The sequence below is a fragment of the Sceloporus occidentalis genome, unplaced genomic scaffold, assembly GCF_023333645.1.
Source record: "Sceloporus occidentalis isolate IW3139 unplaced genomic scaffold, rSceOcc1.0.p SCAF_131, whole genome shotgun sequence".
In the NCBI taxonomy this organism is placed as follows: domain Eukaryota; kingdom Metazoa; phylum Chordata; class Lepidosauria; order Squamata; family Phrynosomatidae; genus Sceloporus; species Sceloporus occidentalis.
The window spans coordinates 836,378-864,200 of NW_028317111.1; the positions used below are offsets into that span (position 1 = coordinate 836,378).

At 42.8% G+C, this 27,823-nt stretch overlaps 1 protein-coding gene across 2 annotated transcripts; it reads left to right on the forward strand.

Moving 5' to 3' along the window:
* The first annotated feature begins 411 nt into the window (after positions 1-411).
* On the forward strand, positions 412-27,819 carry CLIC5 (CLIC family member 5). Of its 2 annotated transcripts, none has more exons than XM_089499190.1 (6): positions 412-474; positions 15,139-15,248; positions 16,209-16,334; positions 17,734-17,840; positions 27,096-27,277; positions 27,652-27,819. In XM_089499190.1, exons 1-6 carry the CDS (start codon positions 412-414, stop codon positions 27,817-27,819), a joined length of 756 nt encoding a protein of 251 aa, XP_089355316.1. The 2 variants fall into 2 exon arrangements, with proteins under 2 accessions (XP_089355316.1, XP_089355317.1); XM_089499191.1 differs by lacking the exon at positions 412-474 and adding an exon at positions 14,567-14,579 and having other exon boundaries at positions 15,131-15,248.
* Positions 27,820-27,823: the final 4 nt, after the last annotated feature.

Genomic DNA, 27,823 nt, shown 5'->3' on the forward strand with positions numbered 1-27,823 from the left:
AGGCCCGTCCCTTGTCACTTAATCACACCCCTCGTGTTTGCCTCGGGGCTATTTCGGTCTGTCGCACCGAGCAGGATCTCTGACAGATGACGATCTTGTAACCAACACAAGCAGCAGGACTTGTTGCTCCATCGAGCCGCTTCCAGCATCGGAGGAATTCCCTGGAACTGAAAGGGTTAACTTCTTCTTTGTCACACACATTTATATATATATAGATATATAACCGGGGAGGAAAAAGAATTCTGCTCAGAAAGAGGATGTGCCCGCAATAAACAACTCCATGCGTGGGTGCGAGGCACACGTGCTGTGAGGATTAGTCTTTGCAGGGACCGCAGGATCGGAACTGGTGGTTTATTGCAATTTACGGTAAACAACTAAGAGGAGAGCGGATTCCTGAAAAGGAAGAAGACGATGACGGACTCCGTTCCAACCAACGGGGAAGAGAAGGACCCCGACATCGAGCTGTTTGTGAAGGTAGGTGATTACACAGAGTTGTTTTACCCCAGAGATAGGTAACAGCCGGGTCAGTTGCATGGTGTCGGTGTAACTCCCATCACTCCGAGGGAGGCTGAAGTTGATAGGAGTTGTATTACAACAGTAGCCGGTCGCCTGATTAGGTTCTAATGATAAATATTCTGTGACCCGTTTCTAACGTAATCGGTTATTTTAAATTAAGGGATTCAATAAGAAAAAAAGATGTTTATAGGGTAACGTCACCCGCGCTTACTCCCGGGCCGCACTGTTTGTTACGGAACATTCGTCGTCACATCCAAAGTGCCCATATTGAACTAGCAAATGGAACAGCCTCCCAGCAGAAGTGGTAGAGGTTAATTCAGTGGGGGAATTTAAACATGCGCGAAGCCATCCTGAATCCTATGTTTCTATGTATGTGTAAAGGCTGGTAATTTACACGTGTAATGATGCCACAAGCCTTTGCGCCCGTCGTCCCCTCATTGGATCAGGATCTGGCAGCATTTAGTAATCGGGCCGACAGACGGGCTGGGGTGGCACAGAAAGCGCTTTGACTTTGTCGTGTAAAAGTCTGTGTTACAAGAACCGCTGGAAATCAAACAAACCGGCAATGGAAAGCAATGGAGGGTTTCCAGTACTGAAAGGGTTAAATCTCCTTAACGGTACGCTCACGATGCCTAAAACGCTCACACACACATATGGCGCTGAAACAGTTAAAAAATTCCGAGATATGGGGCTTTGACACCCAATAAAATACAAGCTGCTCATCCAAGGCCACCGAAATAATAATAATAATAATAATAATAATAATATATAATAAATATATTATTATTAATGTATATTATTATGAATATATATTGTTATTAATGTATATTATAATAATAATAGTTATTAATTAATTATTATTATTATTATATTATTATTTTGGTGCAAAGCATTCCAGCTCTAGAACAGTTAATATCTTTATTAAAGGGACACTCCAGCCTATATAAGCCCTTTATTCCATATGATAACTGAGCGGTCCCTTTAAATTGATATGGTGTCTCTCTTGCGTCTGCTTCTGCAGAATCCCCCCCATTGTACAGCGCTACGGAATTTGATGGCGCTATATAAAACAATAAATAATAATATGCATTTGCCCCTCTCCCTGCCCCCCCCCAAGCTATTTTCTCTTGGCAGAACATAAGATACTCACCACCAGTCAGTTCCAGCACTGCGGGCGAGGGTATATTCAGACCCCCCGGTGCGCATGTGCAGAACGTGTTCCCATTGGGAGCTCTTACCTGCCACTGCTTGATACAAATCACAGGAGGAGGGAAACTGCACATGCAAGGCTGCAGCTTCTCCATCGGGTAAGTCCTTTTTCAATTTTTTTTATTTAAACACAGGACTGCCTGTTGGGGGGGTGTTGTGGGGATTCATGGATATATACGGAGAGATAATTCTTTATTTATCGGAAGGGGAATTGGGGTAGGTCGCGCATGAAACTGCCGCACAGCTGTGTTTACAGGACGGGATGAAATACCGTTTGGATGGTTTCACTTTAAGGCTGGGGTGACGGCCGCCAAGGCGCTCGTTAGGTGTGTCTGCTGTTTTGATACTCAGCTATGTACGTCCGTACATTGTTTTGCCAATATTTCGTTTCTATGTAAGATCGTTCTTCCGAGCGCTTTAAAGCCGTTAAAGGTGCTGTTCCACTTAGACAAAACACTTACTGCACTCTCCTGTATGTTAAGCAACTTAGCAGATCTCTTATTTTATTCTTTCTCCTGAAGGTCTTTTCAGTTTCAGTTCTATGGCATGCCCCGACGTCACATGACATTTGAGTGTTCCCGGCGTAAATTGCAAATGAGATAAAATTTGACATGATTAAAAAAAAACTATTTCTGGGAAGGATTGAGGAATGATGTTTGTAATGCCGCATGTAGTTAAAAAGAGGTGGGACTGCAGCTTTAAATCTTAGACTCCCAAATGGGAGCACTTTTCCCGCTTACGCAGTGGGGGTGTCATTATGGCCCCCGCCAAAATATTTGCAGGGCCGGACCTGGAGCCAATTGGCGGCCGAACACCTCTCTGGCATGGTGACGGAAAGGGGCAAATTCATACAATGGGGGAGGGGGGGATTTTGTGGAATCTTCCCATTCTTTATAGTGCATATAAGGGCTGGAATGTCCCCTTAAGTATAACAGGGGTTAAATTCAGCTTAAAAACGGCGGTTCATTTCCTCAAATTCCTTTAATAGAACTTGAGTTTCTATAATAGAATTCAGCTTTATTTGTGAATTTTAGTGCTGCATTTTTTTCCCCCTGAAAGCAATTTTCTAGCTTAAAAGAACGTCAGAGCAAGAGGGGAGATTCACGACTTCAGACGAGGTTATCGGGCTGGGAAGAGATGTGAGAAAGAGAGCTCCCGGTTACCGGCGCACACGGCCGGGAACGGAGCGTTACAGGATATAACGCGGTTAAATGAACACGGCCTCCACCCAATAGACAGGGGCTTTTTGGGACAAGAACGTTTCTTAATGATTAATGTAACAGCCCCCCCCAGTCTCCTCGTTCACCCAGAAACACCTGCAGAGCCACATGGTCCTTCTCATTTCATTTTGATGGCACATACGCCTGCTCAGGTGTGCCGGGTAGCTGCCCTACTATAGGGATCATGGTTTGGTTGGGGAGATCCTCTGACCTCCCTGATCGTCCCAGGCTGCCATTAAACCCACAGAGGTCTGGGCAGTTATGTCAAGGTGGCCACCTTGCGAAGCTCTGAGTACCACGGGGCGGCTCTGTAAGCAAAGTTGGCAAGTCTCTGGCCCCGTCGGCTCCCTCATCCAGTCCCACCCGATCTCTGCCTCTAGTCACATCCCCCAACACTGGTGTCTCGATTTGGACACCGGAAATGTTGGGGAGTGTACATGAAAAAGATCCAGAACTTTGCCCTTCACAGGCATCTTGACTTCCTCATCAAAAGCATTTCAGTATTCGCAGTTTTCCAAATTGTTCAAACTAAAAACAAAGCTGTGTCCTATGAAGTAATTATTATTGCTCTCTGGGCTGGTCAGGGGAGATTAGAGGACCTCTCCAACAGGCTCATGATACCCAATGCCCGCAAAAGCGAGAGAGTGGGGCAGCTACATGGGACAGTGTCCAAAAATCTGGACTGTCCTGCAAAGACTTGGACACTTGGCACCCACGTTGGCACTTCTTGGTATTCAGATCTTCTGAATTACCTTCTGTAACGTCTTTGTATAAGGACCATTATTAGAACTATTTGGTTGTCAATGGAATGTTCGTGATGGGCTTTAATATTTGAAGATTCCGCGTCAGCTTCCAGCTAGGTTTTATACCCTGATGTTATAGAGAATGTGGGTTGACGCGGTGTAAATATCCCTAATTTGAGGTCAAGGTGTCAAAGAGATTAAATTCTGGTGATAACTCACCCCGGCCACCAGACAGACCAATACAGAGACCTAAATCGATCCTTTTGCATACATAGTAATGAATCATCTTCACGCTAATCTGTAAAGGGCCATCACAATAGGCAAAGCATGTAGCGTGAAAACAAAGCAACAAAGTATTTCCTCTAGCGCTGGATTCCAGGGCTGATTTAGTCTGGTTCCACCCTCTTCTTCACCGGTTTCAGTGCTGCCTGTGACCAAGGAGATAGGGAAACACACTGACAGCCCATATCTCTCAACACACATTGCTTTGCTCCAGAAAGATCCCAGGGTGTAAACAGCGCTTCTGCACCATAAACGCCATGCCAGCTGGAGTCATTCCAGGTCCGCCATGACAGCTAGTGATCACACGCTTAACCCTTCATGTGCTATAGGGCTGTGCAAGCTACTCAAGCATAGTCTTCATCTGCCGGTCCCTTTAAGGAATATTAAATGAATGTTCCCATTATTTCATCTTGTTTTATAACAAGCCCCCACTTTTCACAATCCTGAACCCTGACCCTAGGTAAGAACGCATAGGGACCGCTCGCGCCCCAATGCCTGTGTTGTCTACGATACCCCCATCCACAGCCCGTTATCTTAATCATTTGGAACCAAAAAATGAACTCTTTTGCGCACCAGAGTAAAGGAAACTCCCCCTGGGGGACTTAGAAAAGGGAACTGGAACTTGAGAGGTTCATTTTCAATCTGAGTCATTGTACGATGGTTCCGTAGAAAGGGTGGAAATGGGAAGCCACTAGAAGAGTATATCAGAAGTTGGCAGGAACCTAGAATGTAAGATCCCAACACTTGGCTTCCCAATACATGCTTCCTCCATCTTCATCTCCTATACAAGTATGGCGTCTATCAAGGAGGAAAGTCCCATTCGGCGAGCCAGACATAGGGTCCTGCCTTGGCCCCAAATTACCATCTCATCCACCATTAGCTTGGGTATTGACACGTGATAGATCTATCTGAAAAGCTTGAGGGCATCTTGCTTCTCCATGGGTAGTGCTACAAGCTGAAGTAGCTGTTTGGTGCTCCCATCATAGAATGCGGGACCAGGAAAGCATGAAACAGAAGAGAATACCGCCCTGTGTACTCATTAGACTAATAACGAATGCTTCATTCGGTACGGTGCTCTTTAGAATGATATTAATTCTCCATCAGTATTCACTTTTATCATTTGCATTCATGGTTGACGTTCTGTGAACCTTGATCCCTGAACCTGTCTGGGATTGGCACCTGGTTATTTTTAATGCACTCGTTGTGAAAGGCAGGGCTGTGCCGCCTGACATGCTTTCTTTAGGTCTTTATTTAAACATTTTAGCAATATAACAAAGCAGTTGACGCCGTATCGTGGGGGCTGGAGAATTACCAACTTAGGTGTAGACAAACAGCATAGCGAAATAATAACAACATCGTAGAACAGCAGCAGATTCTGGAGCGCTGTTACAGTAGGGGATAGTGAATACAACAATGTGGGGGTCATCTACTTAGGAGACACATTGTTTGGGGGTAACTTAATGTTTATTTATGGATGATCCATTGTTGGAAGTTAGATCCTATGAGCCAAAGCTGCAACAAAACATCCATCGGTCATCTTTCTTTGCCCAGCCGCTGTTCCCTACCTGTCCTTTCATTTTCTATTTGTAGAGCGGTAAAGTTGTCCGTTAGTTATGTGATGACAGCGTAAATGCAGGGGCAGGGGCCTTGGGAACATTTAAGGTGCTAAATCGTTAGGGCAGAGCTTGAGCCGCAGACCTTGTGACCAAAATGTCACCGGTATCGTCTGTCATCCTAAAAATAGGGACTATTAACAATGTCAGCGTGTGGGCTGATGGAGGCTTCAGCTGAAGGTGAATGTGACAGGTGAGTACGCAGGGTGCTCGATCTGAAGATATTACTGTATTACAAGTCACGGGTTACCTGGGCTTTACAGATGTAGAAGGACAAGTCAAACGGGGGACAAAGACGGACTCAACGACCTTTTCAGCACTTGTGTTGGAGTGTGTGTGGCAAGAGGCTTGGAGCGGCATGGCTAGGCTCAGGGGCGGACATGGTCAGGAGCGGGACCCGCAGCTGATTGTTGGAAGGTGGCACCATGGGAGCGACAATGGACATCTGTTCTGCAACAGCACAGGCCTACGAGTCCCTGGGCCGTTCGGGGGAGATCACAGGATCTCCTCCACTGATTCAGAATCCCCCATACTGGCAAAACTAAGAGAGTGGGGCAGCTATGCAGGGCAATGACCAAAGTTCTAGATACTTGGGAGGTATACAAGTGTTCTGTACAATGTATTCAATTGCAACATTTGAAATGACTTTGTTGCCATGTCCGCCCTTCTGTTATGATGTTGTTAGTAACAGACTTGTGATGGTACATGGTTCGGCTCAATGTTTTTAACCCAATCTCAGAGTTCTTGGCTTAAACTGGCAGATATTTTTATGGTGACAGAGCACCAAGTGGCTTATTCTGGCCTAGGACAAGTAGGACTGGGTTTCGGGTGCCTGGTCCAGGTGGCAGCAGCTCCTCCGCCACTTAACAGGGGCCCAGTTGTGCTTTTGGCTTCTGATCTCCCCAACTTGCCCATTAACGCTATGGAAGACCATGCTGAGTCAGCACAGCCTTCACACCTTACTTCCACCCAGAGCTGTGGAGTGGCCGGTTATGACATCATATCCCCGCACTCAGCTTTAAGGACCGCAGCGTGAGGGGAGAAAAAACAAAAACATTTTTGTTGGAAAACAATTGATATCATTTAACCCCCCAAATGCATACGATGCATTCAATATATCTTAATAAAATATATGGGATGAGAAAATAAAAAACGAAAGGAGTCATTGTCAGTGTTAGAAGCTGCAGTATTTTTTAGAATTCTGCATATCTCTCTCTTATCAAAAATGTTTGTAAAACTGGAGGCAATAATATCAAATTGCAAAATGCATAGAATATACAAAATAACACCAAATGGAGATCCCCAATGTTTTGGCTGTATAAACCTTTATCAAGGCATAACGTCACTTTTTTTCTCTTTCTCTCTCTTGTTTCTCTATCTCTCTCACTCGCTTCTCAATCAGTGATGGTGTTTCTTTTGGAATTAACCGTTACAAATGCTACACAGCACATCGATTCAGCCCCGTTTACCCTACCTGACCTGCCAACGGGTTTCCATATCAATACTCCACGCGCGATCTGTCCTCTATTTACATCTTTTGTATCTCTGAGTCTGAATGCGATATATTTTATTATTATTTGCATGATAAATAAGAGTCCCTTTATGGCCCAGGGAGACACCAACACAACATCTCATCAGCTGCTTGTTACTGTTACTGACAGATCAATGACAATTCCATCCATTGCTATAGTAAGGGTATGAGTGTCGTCTGCTTCAATAGTCCAGATTTAACCCTTCAAAGTAACGAGTCTGTGCAGAGCCAGCACTCAAAGGGGGAAAAACATGCAGTTATACCTTTTTTGGTCTTATTGTCCTTCTGTAAAAAAAATCTGTAAAGCGTCGTCCCTAGACCTGCCTCGTACCTAGACAGGTGTCACCAGGGCCAGATTACTGCCACATCTAGAAGCTTTTCAGGACTCCCAAGACCTTGATGACTCCGTACACCGCGGGGGGTCCCCTACCTGCTATTCCCCCCCCCCTAATAATTACAGATGATGAGTGACAGGTTCACTCCTAAAGCAGGATTTGCTTTGCAATCGTTTATGTGTTTTGTGCCGGAGATGCGATTACCGGGGAGGGAGCCGCTTCCAGATAAGATACTGCCCAGACGTTACCGGCTGATAAGAAACGCAGAATCCAACCTCTCTAACGCGATACGTTCCTCGCTACGTACAATTCTTGGCCTGGTATCTTTAACATGTTATGGCTGACCTTGTGTAGGAACAGCTGGTTCCTCTAGATTATAAAACCTTATATTGGTCAATGCATAAGTTTACCATTTCCCCCCAATACAGCACTTTCTTTTGCACCCCTCTGCAAGCAAATTATATATATATATATATATAAGGCTCATTGAGAGCCGAAACGTTGGACCTTCACCAAGTCAATACATTTTATAAAAAGAAGACCCGCTGAGTGCATCAACTTTATTTGCTGTATATATATATATATATATATATATATATATATATATAGTCTTTATCACTCCCATCACTCCTTTATCACTCCCATCACTCCTGTGTTCCAATGGCACGTTGTGTTCGCGGATCCAAGTTTAAGTTTAAAAGGCTAATTGATGGTTAGAAAACCCTTTTGCAATTATGTTACAGCTATGATGAAAACGAACAAGTGACCCTAAACTTTTGAATGGTAGTTAGCGTGTATGTGTGTGTATAAATATATATATATATGTTGTATGACTTGTACTTGTATTTGTCAAACAAAATAGCCGAATGTCCCGATGTGACATTTTTAGCATTTTTTAATAAATGTTTTCCAGTTTTTCCATTTAAAAGCATTCCCTGCTCAGTATTATGCAAATCTCTGGGTGTCGTAGTGATATAAAGATGCTAAATATCAACATCGGGTGGATGGGATCAGTCTGGCCTATGTCCTGCCGTCTGTCCAGGCCAACGTTCATATTTTGAAATTGCCAATATGCCCTCAGCGATAAAAAAAAGCACCTGAGTAGCGATTACCGGAAAGTTTCAATGGGCACCAGGCCGAGTGCCCACATGTGGGTGTAGCTGCGTCTGATGTGACCACGTTGCACGGCATCTCTGCCATTGTTATCCAAATTGGTAAATATGGGGCCCGCCGGCGGTATTAAATTATTAAAAAAAGTTATTAAAAAGATACAAAATCCAGCCCAATGAAACCTTCCATGTGAAAATTCCTATGCGTTACTTGTATCTTTGGTAAAGGGGGAGTTTGCCCCAAACACAGTCCTTTCCGCCATGCAGTTATACCCCGTCGGGCTCAACTTGTTTGACCCTGCCAGAGCTGTGAGAACATGATGAAAAAAACCCGAAGGATTAGAATGCTGCAGGAACGTAAACCCAGCAAGTAAAACAAAACCCCGACGCGCTCCGACCCGTTCTTCGCGAGGGAGTCTGCTTTATTAGATTCGGGAAAACATTGTAAGCGTGCTTCTGTTACCATCCCCCCCCCTCAGGATCCTTCTTACTTTGTGTTCTTTGACTCACTATTTGTCCTGTTTACCCATTGTACAGCGCTGTAGAATATGGCGGCGCTATTTCTAGATTGCAAGCTCTGTTGAGTAGGGCCCTCTCCACCTATTAATTCATATTTTTTTATGTTATGCGCTATGCTATGCGCTCGTTATCGCCTGTTTGCCATTGTACAGCGCCACAGAATATGGTGGCACTATACGGTATAAACAATAAACATGCTTTATGACTTTTATGCTGCTAAAAAGGTTCCGTGTTACTTGTCATAAAAACTGTTGTGGGAGCGAAATGTTACATTTTGGGTAAATCTAATTAATACTTCCGGCAATGGCTGTTTATAACGAGCTACCGCCAAGGGATTTGGTCCCTTTTTGATAAAGTTTATAAAAATGAGGGTATTTATTTAGATCACCACCAGTGTGGTTTGGTGTAAGACCTTCTTCATTCGTAATAACTGCTTAGCTGTAGATTCCGTGAGACTAAAATACTGGCCAAAAAATACTATGTGAAGCGAATCAGCTGATCTATCATATAGGTCTCCATAATTTCCATCTAATTTGTGTTTTGTACAAATATAGTAAAGAATTATTTATGTAGATTGTGTTAATAATTCAGACCACACAATTTATTACTGATAAAAGGGGAATTTCTCCTATATCTTTGATCTGCTTAATTAATTTTTAAAAATATTGAGCCGTTTTCTTTTTTTTTTTTTTTAAACGTTCTAGTCCCCCCCCCCCCCATAATATAATGTTTTCAGGAGTTCTCGCTCTGTTATCTGACCTCAATCTACTAGACAAACTCCCCGACTTCTTATCACACTGCCTGTGGGAAAAATAGATCGGCTCAGTCTAAATCACTCAGCCGGACTCTCTGGCTAATGAAGATCTATGGAGAAATGGACTTCATTTGGATTGCCATAAAGAATCAGCTCTGTGTGGTGTTGGGAAATATCACACGACTCCTCCTGTATACATTTGCCCCTTCCCCCACCCAGCAGTTATTGTGCGTGCAGGACATGCCTACACAATATATAAATACCGCCGGTGCTGGCACAGCGATCGCTGTAGGCGGGGGTCTGTTCTACCCCCTTGTGCAGCAAGCGCTTGCGCTTCTATTAATTTCAATGGGAGCACTTTCCTACCACTCATTGGCTGCATCAAGCAGCCAATCAATAGCAAGAATGATCGAACCGCAGAGGAGGGAGGAAGAAGAAAGCTGCAGCGCTGCATTTTACACCTTAAGCCAGTGCTTAATTTTATTATATATATTTTTAAATATTATTATTCTATTACTTTATATTATTATTATTATTATATTATTATTTTAAATATTTTTATATTTATATTAGGGCTGCAACTAACGATTATTTTAATAATCGATTAGTTGGCCGATTATTTTTTCGATTAATCGATTAATCGGATAAAAAAAAACAATATGCAAATTTTTTGTTTATTTAAAATAATTTAATGAACTGGATGTTAAAAAACAACTTAAAATTTACATTAACATTCTTATTTTGTTATGATGTAATAAAAAAACAATATTTTCAAAGTACAAAAACCCAAACACAATATTTATGAAACAAAATAACCCCAAACATTCTGAAAAGAGGTGGACTATTACTGTTCAAGAAACTTTGCACCCAGCACTTTGCATCCGGCACTTTGCACCCGGCACTTTGCCCCACCCCTGGCACTTTGCACCCAGCACTTTGCACCCGGCACTTTGCCCCAGCCCTGGCACTTTGCACCAGCCCTGGCACTTTGCACCCAGAACTTTGCACCCAGCACTTTGCACCCAGCCCTGGCACTTTGCACCCAGAACTTTGCACCCAGCCCTGGCACTTTGCACCCAGCACTTTGCACCCGGCACTTTGCACCCAGCCCTGGCACTTTGCACCCAGAACTTTGCACCCAGCCCTGGCACTTTGCACCCAGCCCTGGCACTTTGCACCCGGCACTTTGCACCCGGCACTTTGCACCCAGCCCTGGCACTTTGCACCCGGCACTTTGCACCCAGCCCTGGCACTTTGCACCCAGCACTTTGCACCCAGAACTTTGCACCCAGCCCTGGCACTTTGCACCCAGCCCTGGCACTTTGCACCCAGCCCTGGCACTTTGCACCCAGCCCTGGCACTTTGCCCCTGCACCCAGTCTCCAACTCTGCCCTGCACCCAGCCCTGCCCCCACATTCTGCCCTGCCGCCACACTCACACCCTGCACCCACTCTGCTCTGCACCCACACTCTGCCCTGCACCCAGTCTCCAACTCTGCCCTGCACCCCCACCCCCACTCTGCCCTGCACCCAGTCTCCTGCCCTGCCCCCACACTCACACCCTGCCCTGCATCCCCACCCCCACCCTGCCCTGCGTCTCCTACCCTGGCCTGCCCCCCCCCCACTCTGCCCTGCATCCCCTGAAACCCCACCCCCACCCCCGCGAATCGCTCTGTGCGAACGGAGCCACTCGCACAGAGCGAACCGCAACTAAAAGAAGGCGCGTGTAGCGGAAGCGGGGAACGCTCGCGGAGGTAGGTAAAAGGAGCCGAGTGCTCCAACAACTAATCGATCACTCGATTAATCGATAACGGAAATCGTCGACAACGATTTCCGTTATCGATTATTATCGATTTTATCGATTCGTTGTTTCAGCCCTAATTTATATTTTTTATTACATATGCATTCTACTATAGTTGTTCTCACAGATTATAGTGCTTTTAAGTCTTCTTGGTATATTTATAAAGAACCTGGACGTACAATAAGTGCTATTAAAACTATAAAATCAGGTTATATATATATATATATATATATATATATATATGTGTGTGTGTGTGTGTAGTGTATTTTATGAAAGCAGCTAATTCTTTGAGACATAACGTAATCTTGCAGAAGTTGCCCCGAAAGAAACGTTGTCAGGACGGCTCTCCTTTTGCTGCAGTAATTCAGTGTAAATGATCTTTGAAACCTCATAAAGCTCCGTTTCACGTGCCTGTGCATCGGCGAGAACACTATTTTTTAATAGTTTTTTTTACGCAGTACCTGGGCATTGTCCTCAAACAATTGAGACAGATAAAAGCCAACGTTGCAAAGCCACGGGCGCGTGAGTCCCATTGTCGGCCGGGCACATTCTGGACTCCAGGTCCCCTTTGTTTGCCGGCCGGCGTATTGTGTTACTGCTTTCGTTTTGCGTTACTGGATGAATGGAAAGCTTAATTCGGACAGAGCAGATTGAATATCAGGGGAGGAAATTATAGTCCCTTATTTGTCTGCAGACAGCCTTTTGTTTTTATGAGTTATGTGGCTGATTTTTTATTTATTTTTTACCGTTGTGATAAAGAAGGATCATTGTCTGTCCAGAACATTCTAAAAATAGCCTGTGTCAAAAATGAAGGAGACCGCTGAGGCTAGTTAAGAAGTTCTATTATTACTTAAGGCGAGTGTACGGCGCTGCAGCTTTCTACAGGTGTAGCAGCGAGGGAGAAGTTGATGATTAAAGCCAGACAGCCTTTTTCAGGGTTAACGCTACAGAGACCCACGCGTTCACATCCATCTTTACTCTTTCCCCCCAACTCCTACTGAATCCGTCATGTTTTGTGTAAGTGGAACAGCAGCTTTAACATTGTGTCAGTCTTCACACACAGAATAGGAAGTATATTTAAAGGGATACTTTAATGATGAGCGGTCCCTTTAAATGTCCATAGTGTCCCTCTTCCAAATGCCCCCCCCTCCGTATGCATGTGTCCGCTCCCCCACCCACCAGCTATTTGGACGGGTGCGTATTGAGACCCCCATGTGGTGCGATTTCAGCAGGAACTCTTTGCTGCAGCTGATTGGTTGCTTTAAACAGCCAGTCAGTGGCTAGAATCATCAGACCATAGAGAGGGGGGGGGGGTAAGTTGTGTAGCTGCAGCTTCTCCCTAAGGCAAGCATATTTTTTTATTATTATTTTTAGCAATGCGTATAAAATTACTTACTTTCATATGCAATGTTTGCTTAGGGTGTTTTCCTGGGATGCTGCAGCATCCCTTTAAGAAAGCATTCATAAATGTCTTTAACATTCATAAAAATAAATAAAACAACAATAAAAAAATCTTTTTTTTTTTTTTTTAACGGCCCAATCTATCAAACCTCGTCTTCCCCTGAGCTTTGATTTCAAGATATTGGCAGGCAGTTGCTAATTAAAGTTCATAACACGGTGATTAAATTGCTGTTAATTGGCAATAACATGGGGGTATTAACATGGGGGTATTAACATGGGGGTAACGCTGGTTGCTCCCGCGGGTTACCCCCCTATCATCGATACTGAATAGACATTACTAGCTGATGCCGGCACATTCCTATCAGGATTTATGGCTAGCAGCTCCGCCCCCTAGTATGGCAGCTAGCGGCTTTTAAAGGGACGGTCACAGGATTGTTACACCCCTAGGCCTTAAGTACGTCACAGCAGTTAGTCCCTCCCTTGTGTCTGCTTAATCCCACCCCTCACACAGTCAGGTCAGCTCCAGGAAGTTCCCAGCTATGACGATATATTTCTTTCTCGCCCAACGTGTGCAATCATTTAATATTCACGACTGGGTTCTATTTCCAGAGCAGACACCCGCTTGTCTGAAGAGCTTGCGCTCCGTCATGTCATTTGCCGCATGCTGATTATTCTCACCGTCCTCGTAATATGACGGTCGCTACGGCGAGTGCCTCCTGACGGAGCGAGTCTGAGTAGTGGAATTTCAATGAATAATTTAGCGTGAGCTTGTGTTTCAGTGCAAGGTTAACTTTCAACTTCTGACGGCCATCAACACGCTGTGTATTCGCAAAGAGATCCTAAGCCTGCGCAAACATGCGTGCCGCTGTCTGCCGCACACACACTCTTATTACATCATGCCTTATACCGGAAGCATTGTTGCGGATTAGGTTATTTGGAGAAATAGAAATATGTATTATTTTGACAGAATCGCTGACCTAGACTTGACCTAGGGTGGCGAACCCAGCCGGCCCCCACACGGCCGCCATCTTTGCTACAGGGCGCTGGGATATGATGTCATATCCCGTGGCACGCAGTCTACGTTGGCTGATCAGAGATCCCATTAAGCCACGGGACACCGGCAAGGACTGACCGCCCAAGAGGGCCATTTACCCCCTGGTTATGCTGTCTGGATGCCAATGGAAGCCCCTTAACCTCTGGGCTATTGATCCCATGTGATACCCATTTTTGATATGGGGGTTAGTATCTCTTTAAGGTTTTGGCACTAAATATTACACCCTTATGTCGGGCTTTCATACATCGATGCTTTCTTCATATCCTGCACGGGGGGGGGGGTGACATTTAGCTATATGTATGACAAAGAGTACCTACCTATAGATCTAGGATATGCTAAAGCCACGAGAGTGAATTTAAAGAGACAATTTAAAGCGCTTGGTCCAATGGCATGCAGAGGGTCTCATTAGACTGTGCCTCCCAACTGTCCGGCTTTGCAGGGGACAGTCCTGATTTTGCCGCTCTATCCCGCTGTAATCCCGAGCTCTATCTCTGCCCCGCTTATCGATAGATCTTGGTGGGTCCGCAGCATTGGGGATCGCAATTCTTTGACACCAGAGAATGCATGCTGCGCGTGTGCAGAATTGTGCACGTGCCCAGTAGCGCTACTGGTTTGAGTGACAGCATCCCGATTCTCCAGGGGTAGAAGTTAGGAGGCATGTTGGACCCATGTACTGCGCATGCACAATGGTCAGCAGGAGATGCATTCCGAAGAGTTTTGAACTCCTTTTCCTATTGTGCGTTGCGGCCTTATTTATTTATTATCTGTAATGCCTGTAAGAGAGAAGATAGATATCTACAGAAATATGTTTTATTTTACGTTCTATAAATTTATGTTGTAGAATTATATGAGCCAATCATTAACGGCACGGTCACTGCTGACCAATGGGAAGCTAGATATCCTTGATGAATCATGATCTTTTATCATTTTTAATCAGAAACTGTTTCTCAAATCATGGTAATTTAAGACATAGAGATAAATTATTATTACTATTATTAATTATTATTAATATTAATTGGCATGCTGTGTATTTTATGTCCCCCCTTTTGCAGGCTGGCAGCGATGGGGAGAGTATAGGAAATTGCCCCTTTTCTCAGCGGCTTTTCATGATCCTTTGGCTGAAGGGAGTTGTCTTTAACGTAACCACGGTTGACCTGAAAAGGTATGAATCGCATGGATGTTTAAAACACACGCAGCCCTTATGTAACGTGGCACATGCTAAACCACCCCGGGACACGGGTCTATGTTTTTAATGAGCCGCGGGGCAACGTTCTAGACGTGAATCAGTCGTCATGGAAACCAATGGAACGTTCTTGCTACACGCTCCAGATTGGGTTAGATTGCACTAGAATTTTTATAAATAAAAAGTACATATTGCATGGGGTGTGATATAATTACGTTTACTGAGAAAGGGGGCCCTTCTCATTGGGTGAGCTATGATTGGCTCAAACCAAAAGACCACATTTCCATCGTAGGCTCCTTGCGTGTGTTCTTGATGATGTGTTGCATGGGGACTTGTGTGGATGATCGTATAAATTGGGTGGAGAACTGAGATGGGTAGAAACCTAGCCAGCTTGGCTTTTCCCACTTGTTGGGTGGCTTGTCCATCTCTACAGCTTACAAGCTTACAGCCTAGAACAGGGGCGTCCAACCTGTGGCCCTCCAGCTGCTGCAGGGCTACATCTCCCATAATGCTATTTCAGCTAAGGGCCTGGCAGAGGAGTATGGGAGATGTAGTCCTGCAGTTGGAGGGCCGCAGGTTGGACACCCTTGGCCTAGAAGAAGCATGGGTCAAACGGCAGGGCCAATACTACTGCTAACGGGACTAAAAGCAGTTTAAGCCTAGATGACAATCTCCTCGACTCGTTCATGAAGCCCTTGCTGCTTGTTCTGGTTCTGAGAAACCCATGACAGCATACTCACATCTCATCCCGAAACGCTACAAGGTCATGGAACAAGGCTGTTGGGACCGCTCTCCTCACTAGAAGAGCTTGAGAAATACTAATCCGGACTACGCTGCTAGAAAAAAATCAAACATTAAAAGAAAAAACTCCTGAAGCTGATATTAATCAGTAACCCTCCTTCCCTGCCCCATTACGGGGCATTTACCTCACTTTTACAGAAAACCAGCTGACTTGCACAACTTAGCCCCTGGGACTCATCCACCGTTCCTGACCTACAATGGAGAGGTGAAGACCGACGTGAACAAAATCGAAGAGTTTCTGGAGGAGACGTTGGCCCCACCAAGGTATTTGTGTTATAACTCCCTGCTTAATGGAGAGACTCTGCAGTATGTGCTACTCCTGGGTTTACTACAATTAGTAGAATGTTCCACTTTTGATAAAATGAAATGAAGGGGTGACAGAACTTTGGAATTCACTGTTAATTGTTATATTTTTCCTAGCCCCCCCCCCCCGCCCCAAGTACAAAACTATTGACTCCAAACCTCGGTACAAAACTAGGCAGTTACCCAGTCATGAGGAATCAGGCCCTCAGTAATGGGTTTCTGTGAGTGGTCCTCCCTTCACGTTTTTCACAAATTCTACTGGAGACTATTAATTGCTGTTTAATTTCATTGAATAAACCCTAAATTTGCCAGATTATGTCCCACGAGAACTGTCCTGAATATCCCAGAGCTATACCAATCCAGAGAATCTTCTACCAGATGTCACCCGCATTCTATGACACCCACCCCTCCTATATACAGTAATTACCCCCAGCACTGTATACAGTAATAACCCCAAGCACTGTATACAATAATATAACCCCCCCAGCGCTGTATACAGTAATATAACCCCCCAGCGCTGTATACAGTAATAACCCCAGCACTGTATACAGTAATATAACCCCCCAGCGCTGTATACAGTAATAACCCCCAGTGCTGTATACAGTAATATAACCCCCAGCGCTGTATACAGTTATATAACCCCCAGCACTGTACACAGAAATATAACCCCCAGCACTGTATACAGTAATAACCCCCCCAGCGCTGTATACAGTAATATAACCCCCCCAGCCCTGTATAAAGTAATGTCGGTCGGCATTGACCTAGTCTATGTAATTTTTCTCCAATAGATTCCCTTCATATGCAAACCTGGAGGCCGCCATTGTTGTCAATCATGTGATATTGTGGGTGATTTTCCTGTCCCAAACACCACAATGAGCTGATGCTTTATGGCAATGCTAATGAAGTCCGTCTCTCCATAGACTTTCATTAGTCACAGAGTCATTCTATTGATTCCCACAGGCAGTATGATAAGGAGTCGGGGGGTTTAGTAGATCGGGGCTCAGATAACAGAGAGAAAACTAAATACAAATGGCTGATATGCAGCTGCCTGAAAACATTATAATTTAGGGCAAAAACTAGAACTGTTTTTTAAAAAAGCAGCAGAATATTTTTGAAAACACATTTTTAATCTGATATTATCAAATTGGTAAATGTTCCCTTTTAACATAATAGAGAGTACAAAGTATGGTTTGTAAATTAGTAGAAAAATACAAATCACCTTTTAGTTTCAATTGTTATTTTTCACGATTATCTGTGATAATCGCTGTTCATGCGCAGATATAAAAGTCCTGTTTACACCAATTATGTGGCAGCACCATTTTTCTTGTTTTAAGCCCAGTTTAATGTTGTTTTTTTGCAGATATCCCAAGCTCGCAGCGAAGCATCGAGAGTCCAACGCGGCCGGCATTGACATCTTTTCCAAATTTTCAGCATATATCAAAAATACCAAGCAACAGGACAATGCAGGTAAGTGACCAATCCCTGTCCCCCTCCCAGGGTCACATGATTTCTCCCCACACATTCATATTCAGCTACCTTCTTCACTTAGTTACATAGTTAATTCATTTACATATCCTTTATTCTACCTCCCAACCTCTATCCCTGGCGAATCAGGATGCTGAAGGGGGCGGAGCCTGGGAAGTAGAGTGTCAGTGCATGCGCACACAATGAAAACCAGGACAGCGGGATTGTGTTCCCGAATCCCGCTGTCCCACCAAGCCCTACCTCTATCCCGAAAATGTATAGTGTGGTCATGCGTATCCAGCTAGCCGACACACTTACATCATTAGGTGTAAATAATGTAAATTATAAAAAAAAGTATAATAATAATGATAATAAAATGTGGGCTCCGCCATTAAGGTGCCGGGGCTACCTCGTCATTCCCAGTCCGGCCCGGTTCCACAGTAACTCTCGTGTGAGTAACAATGTCTGTGGAAGTGGGTGGAAATGTGATGCTTATGGAAAATGTAACTTTCTACCCTTTTTCCCACCTCTACTTCCTACGCCTGCGCCATTCTTTCTCAGAGAATTACAGAAGGAGAATGCCTAGTGAAGTTATAAAAAGTGTTAAAAAGTTCTTCATTTAAACCTGTATATTTTACAAATAACATCTTTCATGCTCACATACTGACATGACACACGCACGCACACTTACCTTCTCACTTCTATCTGCCATACTTTCCTCTTCTCTCTCTTTTCCCCCCATATAATCGCCCCCCTTGGGTGCATATGGATAGATCACACAATAATATAAAAGAATATGCTGTGACTTCATTGTGAAACTTTGTTTCTTATCTGGTTTTGTACAAAGTTTTGCAACATTTATGCATAATAGGACATTTATATATAAAAGGTGCTCCCTAAGAGCCAAATATTATGCAAGATACGTTAATAGCATGAATTAAACCCCTATAACACTATAAAATGACTTTGATCAGGGGTGTCCAATCTGCGGCCCTCCAGCTGCAGCAGGACTACATCTCCCATAATGCTCTTTCAGCTAAGGGGCTGGCTGAGGAGTATGGGAGATTGTGTCGTGCAGCAGCTGGAGGGCCGCGGGTTGGACACCCCTGGCATAGGTAGAAGGAAATTGAATCTAAGAGGAGACCAACAACCGATTAAGGGTTGAGACTGGATGGGGAGAATGGGTGATATCTTCTGCATCTCCTCCATCACAATGCACCAGTATACATGCACACATCCATACTTAAATAATAAAATAATATAATTAAAGGGAAAGTATATCTATTTATCCCGAAGGTCGCACCTTCAATGCACCACAGAAGCTTGTTTTGTAGCATAAATCCCACAGATACATTAGGAAACGTATCTTTAAGAGTCATAATTGATGAAAATGACATCTGAGGGTGTCCAATATCAGAAAGCAAGAATTGGTTCCAGATCGTCAGGATGCAGACGGTTTGGCTTAAAGAGGAAAAAATGATGTGTTTATTTCTTTAAGTCACTTCTATTAACACGGGGTCTGATTGTAACAGGCTGTCCGTGTTAGCCGGCAAGATGTCTTCTGCTCTGACAAAGCCGGACCAAACTGTGCCTTATTAATGCTGCCTGCAGGGGAAAGCTGACAACATTCAGCCCTGGGTGGCAAGTCAAGCCCAAAATACATACGTGAGACAACACACTCAATATTCACCATCCAGTCCTGTCCAAATAACATTTACAGAAAGGGAAACTTAAAAGAAGCAAAGCAAGAACCCCTTCATCAGCTGAATGCCGCCTGGTGGCTAAGTGCGGAATTGCAAGTAAAACACATTAAAAGCTGAGTGGTGCTGTTTGCTCAGACAAAACATTAATTGTACTCCTTAATATGTTAAGCCAATATCTGCCATGTTATACTTTCTTCTAAAGGTTTAAAGCAACACAAGAAACATTTTCAGTGTATATGGCAACAAGTTGTAAGTGCCTGTGTGTGTCACATGACAATTAAGGGTTCCCTGCAAGAAATATGAATGAAGCAAAATTTTACGGAATGATTACGGAATTATTTTTGGGCATTTAACTTTCTAATACTGCATTTTCTTACAAAAGTGTCAAATTTAGAGAGGTAAAGTGTGCAATTGGGAACGCATTATTATTATTATTATCTTTTATTTATATAGCGATAACAATTTATGCAGCGCTTATAAAATAGTGGCCCAAAATAAAATCAGACCAGCGCAGGGGGTCCCTTGCAAAATAAATCCAGAACGCCAGATGTCTCAAAATAGCATTATATCACAGGAATTAAATAAAGCAAAACCATACTGATCTGTACCTCTGTAATAATGATGACTATTACCATACCTGGGTACTTAATTCCTTACTGATTTCTTTAAAGCCTTACGCAGGGCCGGCCACCTTGTCGCACCTGTAGATTTCTTTTTTTGTCAATTAACCCTTGGTAACTTGATATAAGGGAATAGTGAGCGTCGATCAATTTGCATTGACCCCACTAGACATACCTTTGCAGTGACTGCACTATTTTGTTACTGCACTAGAGGGCAGCAGAGTACCACGTTTGCATGGAAAGCAACCCTTCCATCTTTCAAGATTGACAAGTAAGGAGTATTCAGTTTAAAGGGAACTTAAGATCTACTGCAAAAGGTGGCAAAACTAGAATATCTAATCGGTTTACTATCCGCATGTTATATATATATATATATATATATATATAATTTCTTACTTAAGACCTTAAGACCTGCTGCAAAGGAGGTCCATAGCTGGCCTCTACTTAATATGAATAAAATATAGCAAATGGAAGAAAACTAAAGCAGCGGGAAAAAAACCTAAAAATTTATTTATTTAGTTGATTTGGAAACCACTTCAAATGCGCAGGATTTCCATGTATTTTGGAAATAACAGAGAAAATAGATTTTTCAAAATGTAAAGTTTTCACGTTTCGTATGGCCGCACCGTAACTTCAACAGTGGAAACAGAAAACAACATTGCCCTACAAACGTGTGTGTGTCTGAAAAGGTATTTCATAAGGGTCATTTTGTCATTTTTAAGCAGCCTATTCACTATAAGGTGCATCTAGTCGCTTATTCAGTCGTTGGTCTCGTCTTAGATTCAGGAGCCAGATGCCTTTCCCATGCATGTTTAAATTTCCCCAATGTGCTCTACCACTTCTACTGGGAGGCTGTTCCACTAACCTACCACCCTCACGGTAAAGTTAAACATCCTTACATTACATCCAACATTGCCAATGCTTGAGGGAAGAAAAAATATATATACTCGATACTTAACTTTTAAAGTTGCTCAGTATGCAGTGTAGCCCCAAATACAGAGGTTTTTATGTTTTGGGGAAGCTAGATGGATAAAGGTGTTCAAACCACTTTGGGTACAAAGCTCTATTATGATTTATATATATATATATCACATTCCAACCAATTTTAGCTTATTCCTACTGCTATAAAATGAAAATAATATTTTTCAGGATTTTTTTAATTTAAATTTTCTTAAAAAATTTTTTCTCATTAAGCCTACTGATTTTCACCAAATGCACTACCCACTTACTAAGCCCACAAATCTACCCTCTATTAATCGTAATTTTTTTTTACACTATCTAAATGTATTATATATATTTTTTTTATTATATATATATATACGTAATGTATTTTTTATTATATATATATATACGTAATGTATTTTTATTATTTATATATATATAGATGTATTTTTTATTATATATTTATATATATATATATTGTATTTTTATTATTTATATATATATATAATGTATTTTTTTTAATTATATATATATATATATATATATATATATATATATATATACTGTATATGTACATACGGCTATATAGTGTGATATAATCCTAACAGGGCTGGATTGCTTTCCATGGAGCTGAATCAGTGAGACTGTCCTGCAATTAAAAGCCCCCTCTGGGTACTATTAATAATAATATCAGGCCTTCTAAAACCACCCCAATTCCACTCACTTTTTACAAGTTTCACTAACCACATACCCAAGTGCCCAGATGTCAAGTTGAAATAAAGGCCACACACTATACTAGACAATCTATTCACCATCTATACCATACAGCGACCACCCATCGGCGGAATCGAAGGGTTAATTTTGGAACATTTTACTAAGTTAGAATTTTCTGTTTCAACTTTGCAACATTTTAACAGTTTGTCTCTCGCCTTCCTCATCTGTTTGAGGCAGGGAGAGGATCAGACTTACAGTCATGTGAACAAATTGCTGTGATTGGCTGTCACTGTGATCACGTGATACGTAAGTCTTTAACAGAGAACGCTCTATGCCGTCACGGACGGCTGCTGTCTTCAGGATGCCCTTTGTCCCAAAGCGGTTAACGAATGTGACAGCATGCTCGATTTTATCACCCTTTACCTTTAGTTGCCCCTATTACCTGCCCTTTAACACCGCGGTATGTATCGGACAGGGGTATTTCCAGCTCAGTAATTTGATAATCTGCAAAGATTCTGTTATCACTGACCAATCTTTCCCTTCGTTGTAATAAAATACAAAGCAGATGAGGCAGAATGACACAGAACAGCCGTGGGCAACCGGCTTCATGTCTCACTTAATCAGAACGCTAGTCATTTCTCTCTGTCATTCATGATCAGCCCGATCAGACCGGCCGCGGGAATGGTGTTCACACCACGTCGGCTATTAAAAGAAATACAACGTTTCATGGATTATTGTTGTCAAAGCGCATGACCCCCAGTCTGTATATCGAAACATACTATATATGACAGTAATATACGATATATAAGGGGGGGGGGTGCCACCAACGGGTCCAAATAAGTAATTATTATGTAAATATTACATACTTAAATCTCCAGTCTTACTTTAAATCTTTAATTTTACTTGCCTTGGACTTGAATATTAACCCACGCACGATCCCGTGGGGCACTCCAGTCCCTTCCCTCGCAATCTGTAATCTGCAAATCACCTACTTATTTGGGGCCAATATTCCACTTCACGTCTGTGGTGTCCCACGTGTGGTCAGACAGAAATCACAAGCCAGGCATTGGAGAAGAGGCCACAAACTGTAGCCTTATCCAAAATCCATGGTTCCACGCAAGGGGCGTCTGATATCACTGCTCTTTGCCAAAATGGTAGAGTCGTCTCCTACAATGCCTGATGAGGTTGGAGAATACATGGCGAGGGACCTGAGACCATTCCTCCAAACAGAAGGTGGTGGACACTGGTGGACTCTCCTCTTCAGTTCACCCCATAGTTTGAACTCTACACCCCCTAACCAGTCCTTCCACCTATGTGGCACCTTGCATCCCAACCTCAATGCTCCTCTGGATCCATTAAGGATCTGAGTAAAACTAGACTGCTTCCCACATGGTAGACTGGTAGGACTCTCTGCTGTTTTGGCCTGACATAGGTTTCGTATGTGCAGGAAGGTCAGGTCCGGACTGAACGTCTGGCACTCCGGGCAAATGTCAGCAGGGCCACTGGCCAACAGCACCACAATCTCACCTGAACTGTCACTCCAGTGGCCACTGCATAAAATAGTGGCAGATTAAAGTGCCGGGGCCACTGCGTCATCACAGTCCCTGAGTAAGTGCATGCTAAGGAACACACATGAATCTCCATATGGCTTGCAAAGACCAATGTGCTTCAAATACAACCCTTGCCAGGCTGCCACTAAAAAGAACTAAGTTGTTTATAAAGGGGATCTGGTTGTCAGTCTGGTTCCGTCGTAGTGCAGCTCGGCAGTGAAATGGTGGCATTCTGTGTCTGTTACCGGTCAGCACTCATCCTTGATTGCTCGTGAGTGCTGGTTAGGCTCGGCAGCTGTCACAAATTATCATGGCAGACATGAATGGATCAATGTTGGCGCTCGCCTGGCTCGGTGTCAATAAAATCAGAATAATTCCTTCTCTCCATTGGGTACGTCTTCCTGGCGCAGGAAAGACGGCATCGTGCAAACATCCACTTTTTTTTTTTTTGGCTAAAAAGTTACATTCTGATAGGCGTTTTGTCAATGTTTATATAGCTCAGACAGCTAATCCCATTCCCAGCTAAGGAGTTCACGTTTGGTACCCTAATCTGGCGATCAGCACATGTGGAAAAACAAAAAAACGCCGGTGACCTCAGGGGACCTTCTTTAAGGATTGCGAAGATATTCGCTTGTGTTTCACGGCAGCTACAAGGGAGATGCAATCAAAAATCTTTTATGCCACGCGGAGAGGCCCATAAATATGTGAATTATACATATATTTTTTTTAAATATTAAATAATATTATTTAAATTATTATTATTATTATCTTTATAGAAATATATATTTAAAATAATTATTTTGTTTGGGCATATTTAAAAAAAAAAATGATAATTTACATGTTTATGGGCCTCTTGATTCCAAAAGTGACGACTCCAAAACATCCATGTTCAATATTATTATTTTTTTTTTTAATGGAAGATTTTTTAGGGTCACCGCTACTGCATTTATGGCGTAAAAGTCGGTCAAACAAGTGCTTTAAAAAATAAAAAATTCTGGAAAAAAATATATTCTAAGGCAAGACTGAAAAATTTCTTAAAATATACGGATAAAAAAATTCGGATGGCTTGTCATTCTATGTTCGGGCGACATCACATCAGTTCACATAATGTTTGACCCAACATTTGTTCTTCAGCTAATCTCAGCACTGTCCATCAGTGCTAGAGAACTGCTAATGGAACTTTGGTTATACTAGAATTCCTCAGCTAGAAGGAACTGTTTAGAGTTGGGTGACATTAAGGGCGTATGTTCTATTAGTAAGGCAGACGCTATAAACAGAAGGCGAGGGCATCGGAGGAGAATGAACCCCTGACGCCTGCAAAATCATAGGAACCGTGTCAGCAACTCAGCAACTGTAGCTGGAACAAGTCACATAAGGCTGACCGCCTGCCAAGGACCGAGCCGTACCGTCCTGGCGGCAAATACATGGAGAAAGAATTGGGATGCCTGCAATGCAAGAATCCCCATTGAATGTGTTGTCCAGATGTGAACCTGCAGCGAGAGCTCGTGACACCTGCACCGACAGCCAGCGAGCCGCCGGGAGAGCGAAAACCCTGCGTGTAATCTGGAATCCAAGCCTCGTGTCTTCTGGATTCCGTAAACCTGGAGGAACAGGCATATGGGATTAATCACCGCTCGTGTCATATACACTTCCCATGTATCATAGGTTTATTACACACGCCACCTATAATTTTCTCTCTATACATATATCACTGTGATTATACGTTCTTCCACACGTTTATGTTTAAGTGGAGTTTGTGTTCTTGGCTGCTCTGGGTGGGGGGGGGTTGGCGTGTCACTGTAGACCCTTCAAAGAATACAAATAGGAGGGGAAGATAGTAGAAAGCTTCCATGCGCAGAAGAGCGAGGACTAGATTTTAAAGAACTAGATTTATCCATCTCGGCTTTATGGCTCTCTAAAAGGCCTATTATCAACCGGGAATTATCAAGTTTTGGATAATTATAGTTACGTTTCAACATGTCATGACTATATTTTTCAGTTGAGTCATCCAGGTGGTTGTGGTTTCTTTTCTGTCTGGTCCTCCTGGTTCTCACTTATGTTTCAGTACAGTATGGGTATCCAGCAATTCCATGTCTCTTCTATGGAGGTTTTGGGCTCAATGTAAAGCTATCTGTACCCCTTTATCTTGAAGACACCCAGTTTTTACCTCCTATGAGGAACAGAAGAAAGAGAGCTTTGAGGGACCAGCCCAAGCTTAGAATCCTAGGCTTTTACTTTTCCACCATGGCCTCTATCACCGGTGGTCCAAGAGGACCAAGATGTAGCCGCTCCTCAAAGTTGAGTTTTAACACTTAAGGAGTATGTTTAGCCAAATTTAGCCCATAATAAATAAAATATTTGCTTTCAATTGTTTGTTACCAAACACTGGAATACTCATGGAACACTTCTATACCCCACACACACCACAATGGCCTGTTTTCTCTTTTTTAAACGTTACTGTCAGGCGGCTAACCAAACGTGACTCTAACATTCCGAGGTTTGAGGAACAATCTGAAAGAGAAACTGTTACGCAGAACAATGGGGTCAGATTGTTCGAGCGTTAGGAAGGCTTGTGTCTTTCCCTCGCCTTTGACCTTGTCGGTTTGACGGAGAGACTTACGAGACCAGCAGCTAACGGGTAGCACATGTGAGCCTGACGTATAACGAAGTAAACTTGGTCGGTTTCAGCAGACAGCTCCTGAAAGTGACAGATCTGCCGGACGTCTACAAAATATTCTCTAATATTCCTATTCACCTATTCTACTTCTATAAAATAAGTCAGGGTATGTTAGGTAGTCTGAGGTTAAATCAGATTAAGCCAAGGCCTATCCCTTTAAATCCTGACTTCATCTGTGTTTTCTCAAAGGGTTTTTAACCCTACGCTATTGCACACTTACCAACATTAACTCCTTCATGTCAACAGTAATGACTGCAGCCTTTTATTTGCCATTTTAACCATAATTACCCTTTTTTCAAGATTAGCGTACACACATATATTATCTTTTTAAGAGCAGAGTGATTATTTTGACAATTCCTTTGATATTTATAGTATATAATTGAAATTTAGTAGTTAACTATAGAAAGGCCCGTTAGTTTATTTATGTGAAACTTATTTTTTCTTTTTCCAATTTTTCTATTAGTGTTTAAATTCTAATCCCTTTACATTTTATTCATCTGATCCTTACGGTGCCAAATAAAAATAAAATAATATATATATTTTTTTTTTCTTTATTTGCTTTTTGGAGTCTTGCGGCAGCATTGTGTTTGTTTTCTGGGGTATCTGCTTTCATATTTCTCATACGTAGCAATTACTCATAATTACGTCTAAACATTAGCATGCAGGTGATTGCAAGAATAACGCCAGGAGACGTGAAAAATGTGTCTAACTCTCAAAATCCCGTGTTATACCCAATTATAGATAATTGCAGCTCCTGTGTTCGCACGTGTGAATTCACAGTGCTTGCATTGTCCGCGCGGCGTAATTATTGACTTCAATCACTGTCTCCTTAATCGTCATCTTTCGGGGGGGGAAAACTGTAAATGAAACGTTCTGTAAACATAGCACTTACGTTGTTAATTGGAAAGTATTATAATAATAATAAGATAAGCTTCTGTGTCGTGCTTTTCATTGAAAATGGTTCAAGGATAGGATAGAAAATGGTTCATTCAGACAATAATTCTGTTTCTGGCAAGCACTGTAGTCCTTATATCGCCTGCTTGTCTCCCCAGCTCTGCAGAAGGGTTTGACGAAGGCTCTGAAGAAGCTGGATGATTATCTGAACGCACCGCTAACAGAGGAGATTGATGCCAACAGCCGGGAAGGAGAGAAGACCTCCAGGCGGAAGTTTTTAGATGGAGATGAACTCACCTTGGCAGACTGCAACCTTCTGCCCAAACTTCACGTGGTGAAGGTAACTTCTTGGGCTCAATAGCTTGGCTAGGCTGTAAACATATAGACTTTCACCGTTGCTTATTTAGAAAAGGTCCATTACGTTAATCGAGACATCCTAGTGGCCGTATGGGGAACTGCAAGGGTAACACAGTAGCCTAGAATGATCTCTTAATCATAACCTTAAGTAAAACTTTGAATACATGAACAGACTTTTAACTTTCTCAGTTTTATACTACGGCTAATTTTGTTTAGGCTTTGCATGCAACAACTCGGACGAGTAAGAGTAATAGAAAGATCTACAAAAACATATTTTAATGGCAAAACAAAAGCTGCATTATTATTATTATTATTTTTAAAAGTTTTTTTTTTTTCTTTTTTTATCGTCACCTATAGATTGTTGCAAAAAAGTACCGGAACTATGAAATCCCAGCAGACATGACCGGAGTCTGGAGATACCTAAAAAATGCCTATGCGAGGGATGAGTTTACCAACACCTGCGCCGCGGACAAAGAGACAGAGCTGGCTTACGCCGACGTGGCCAAGAGGCTCTCCAAGTCTTAAACAG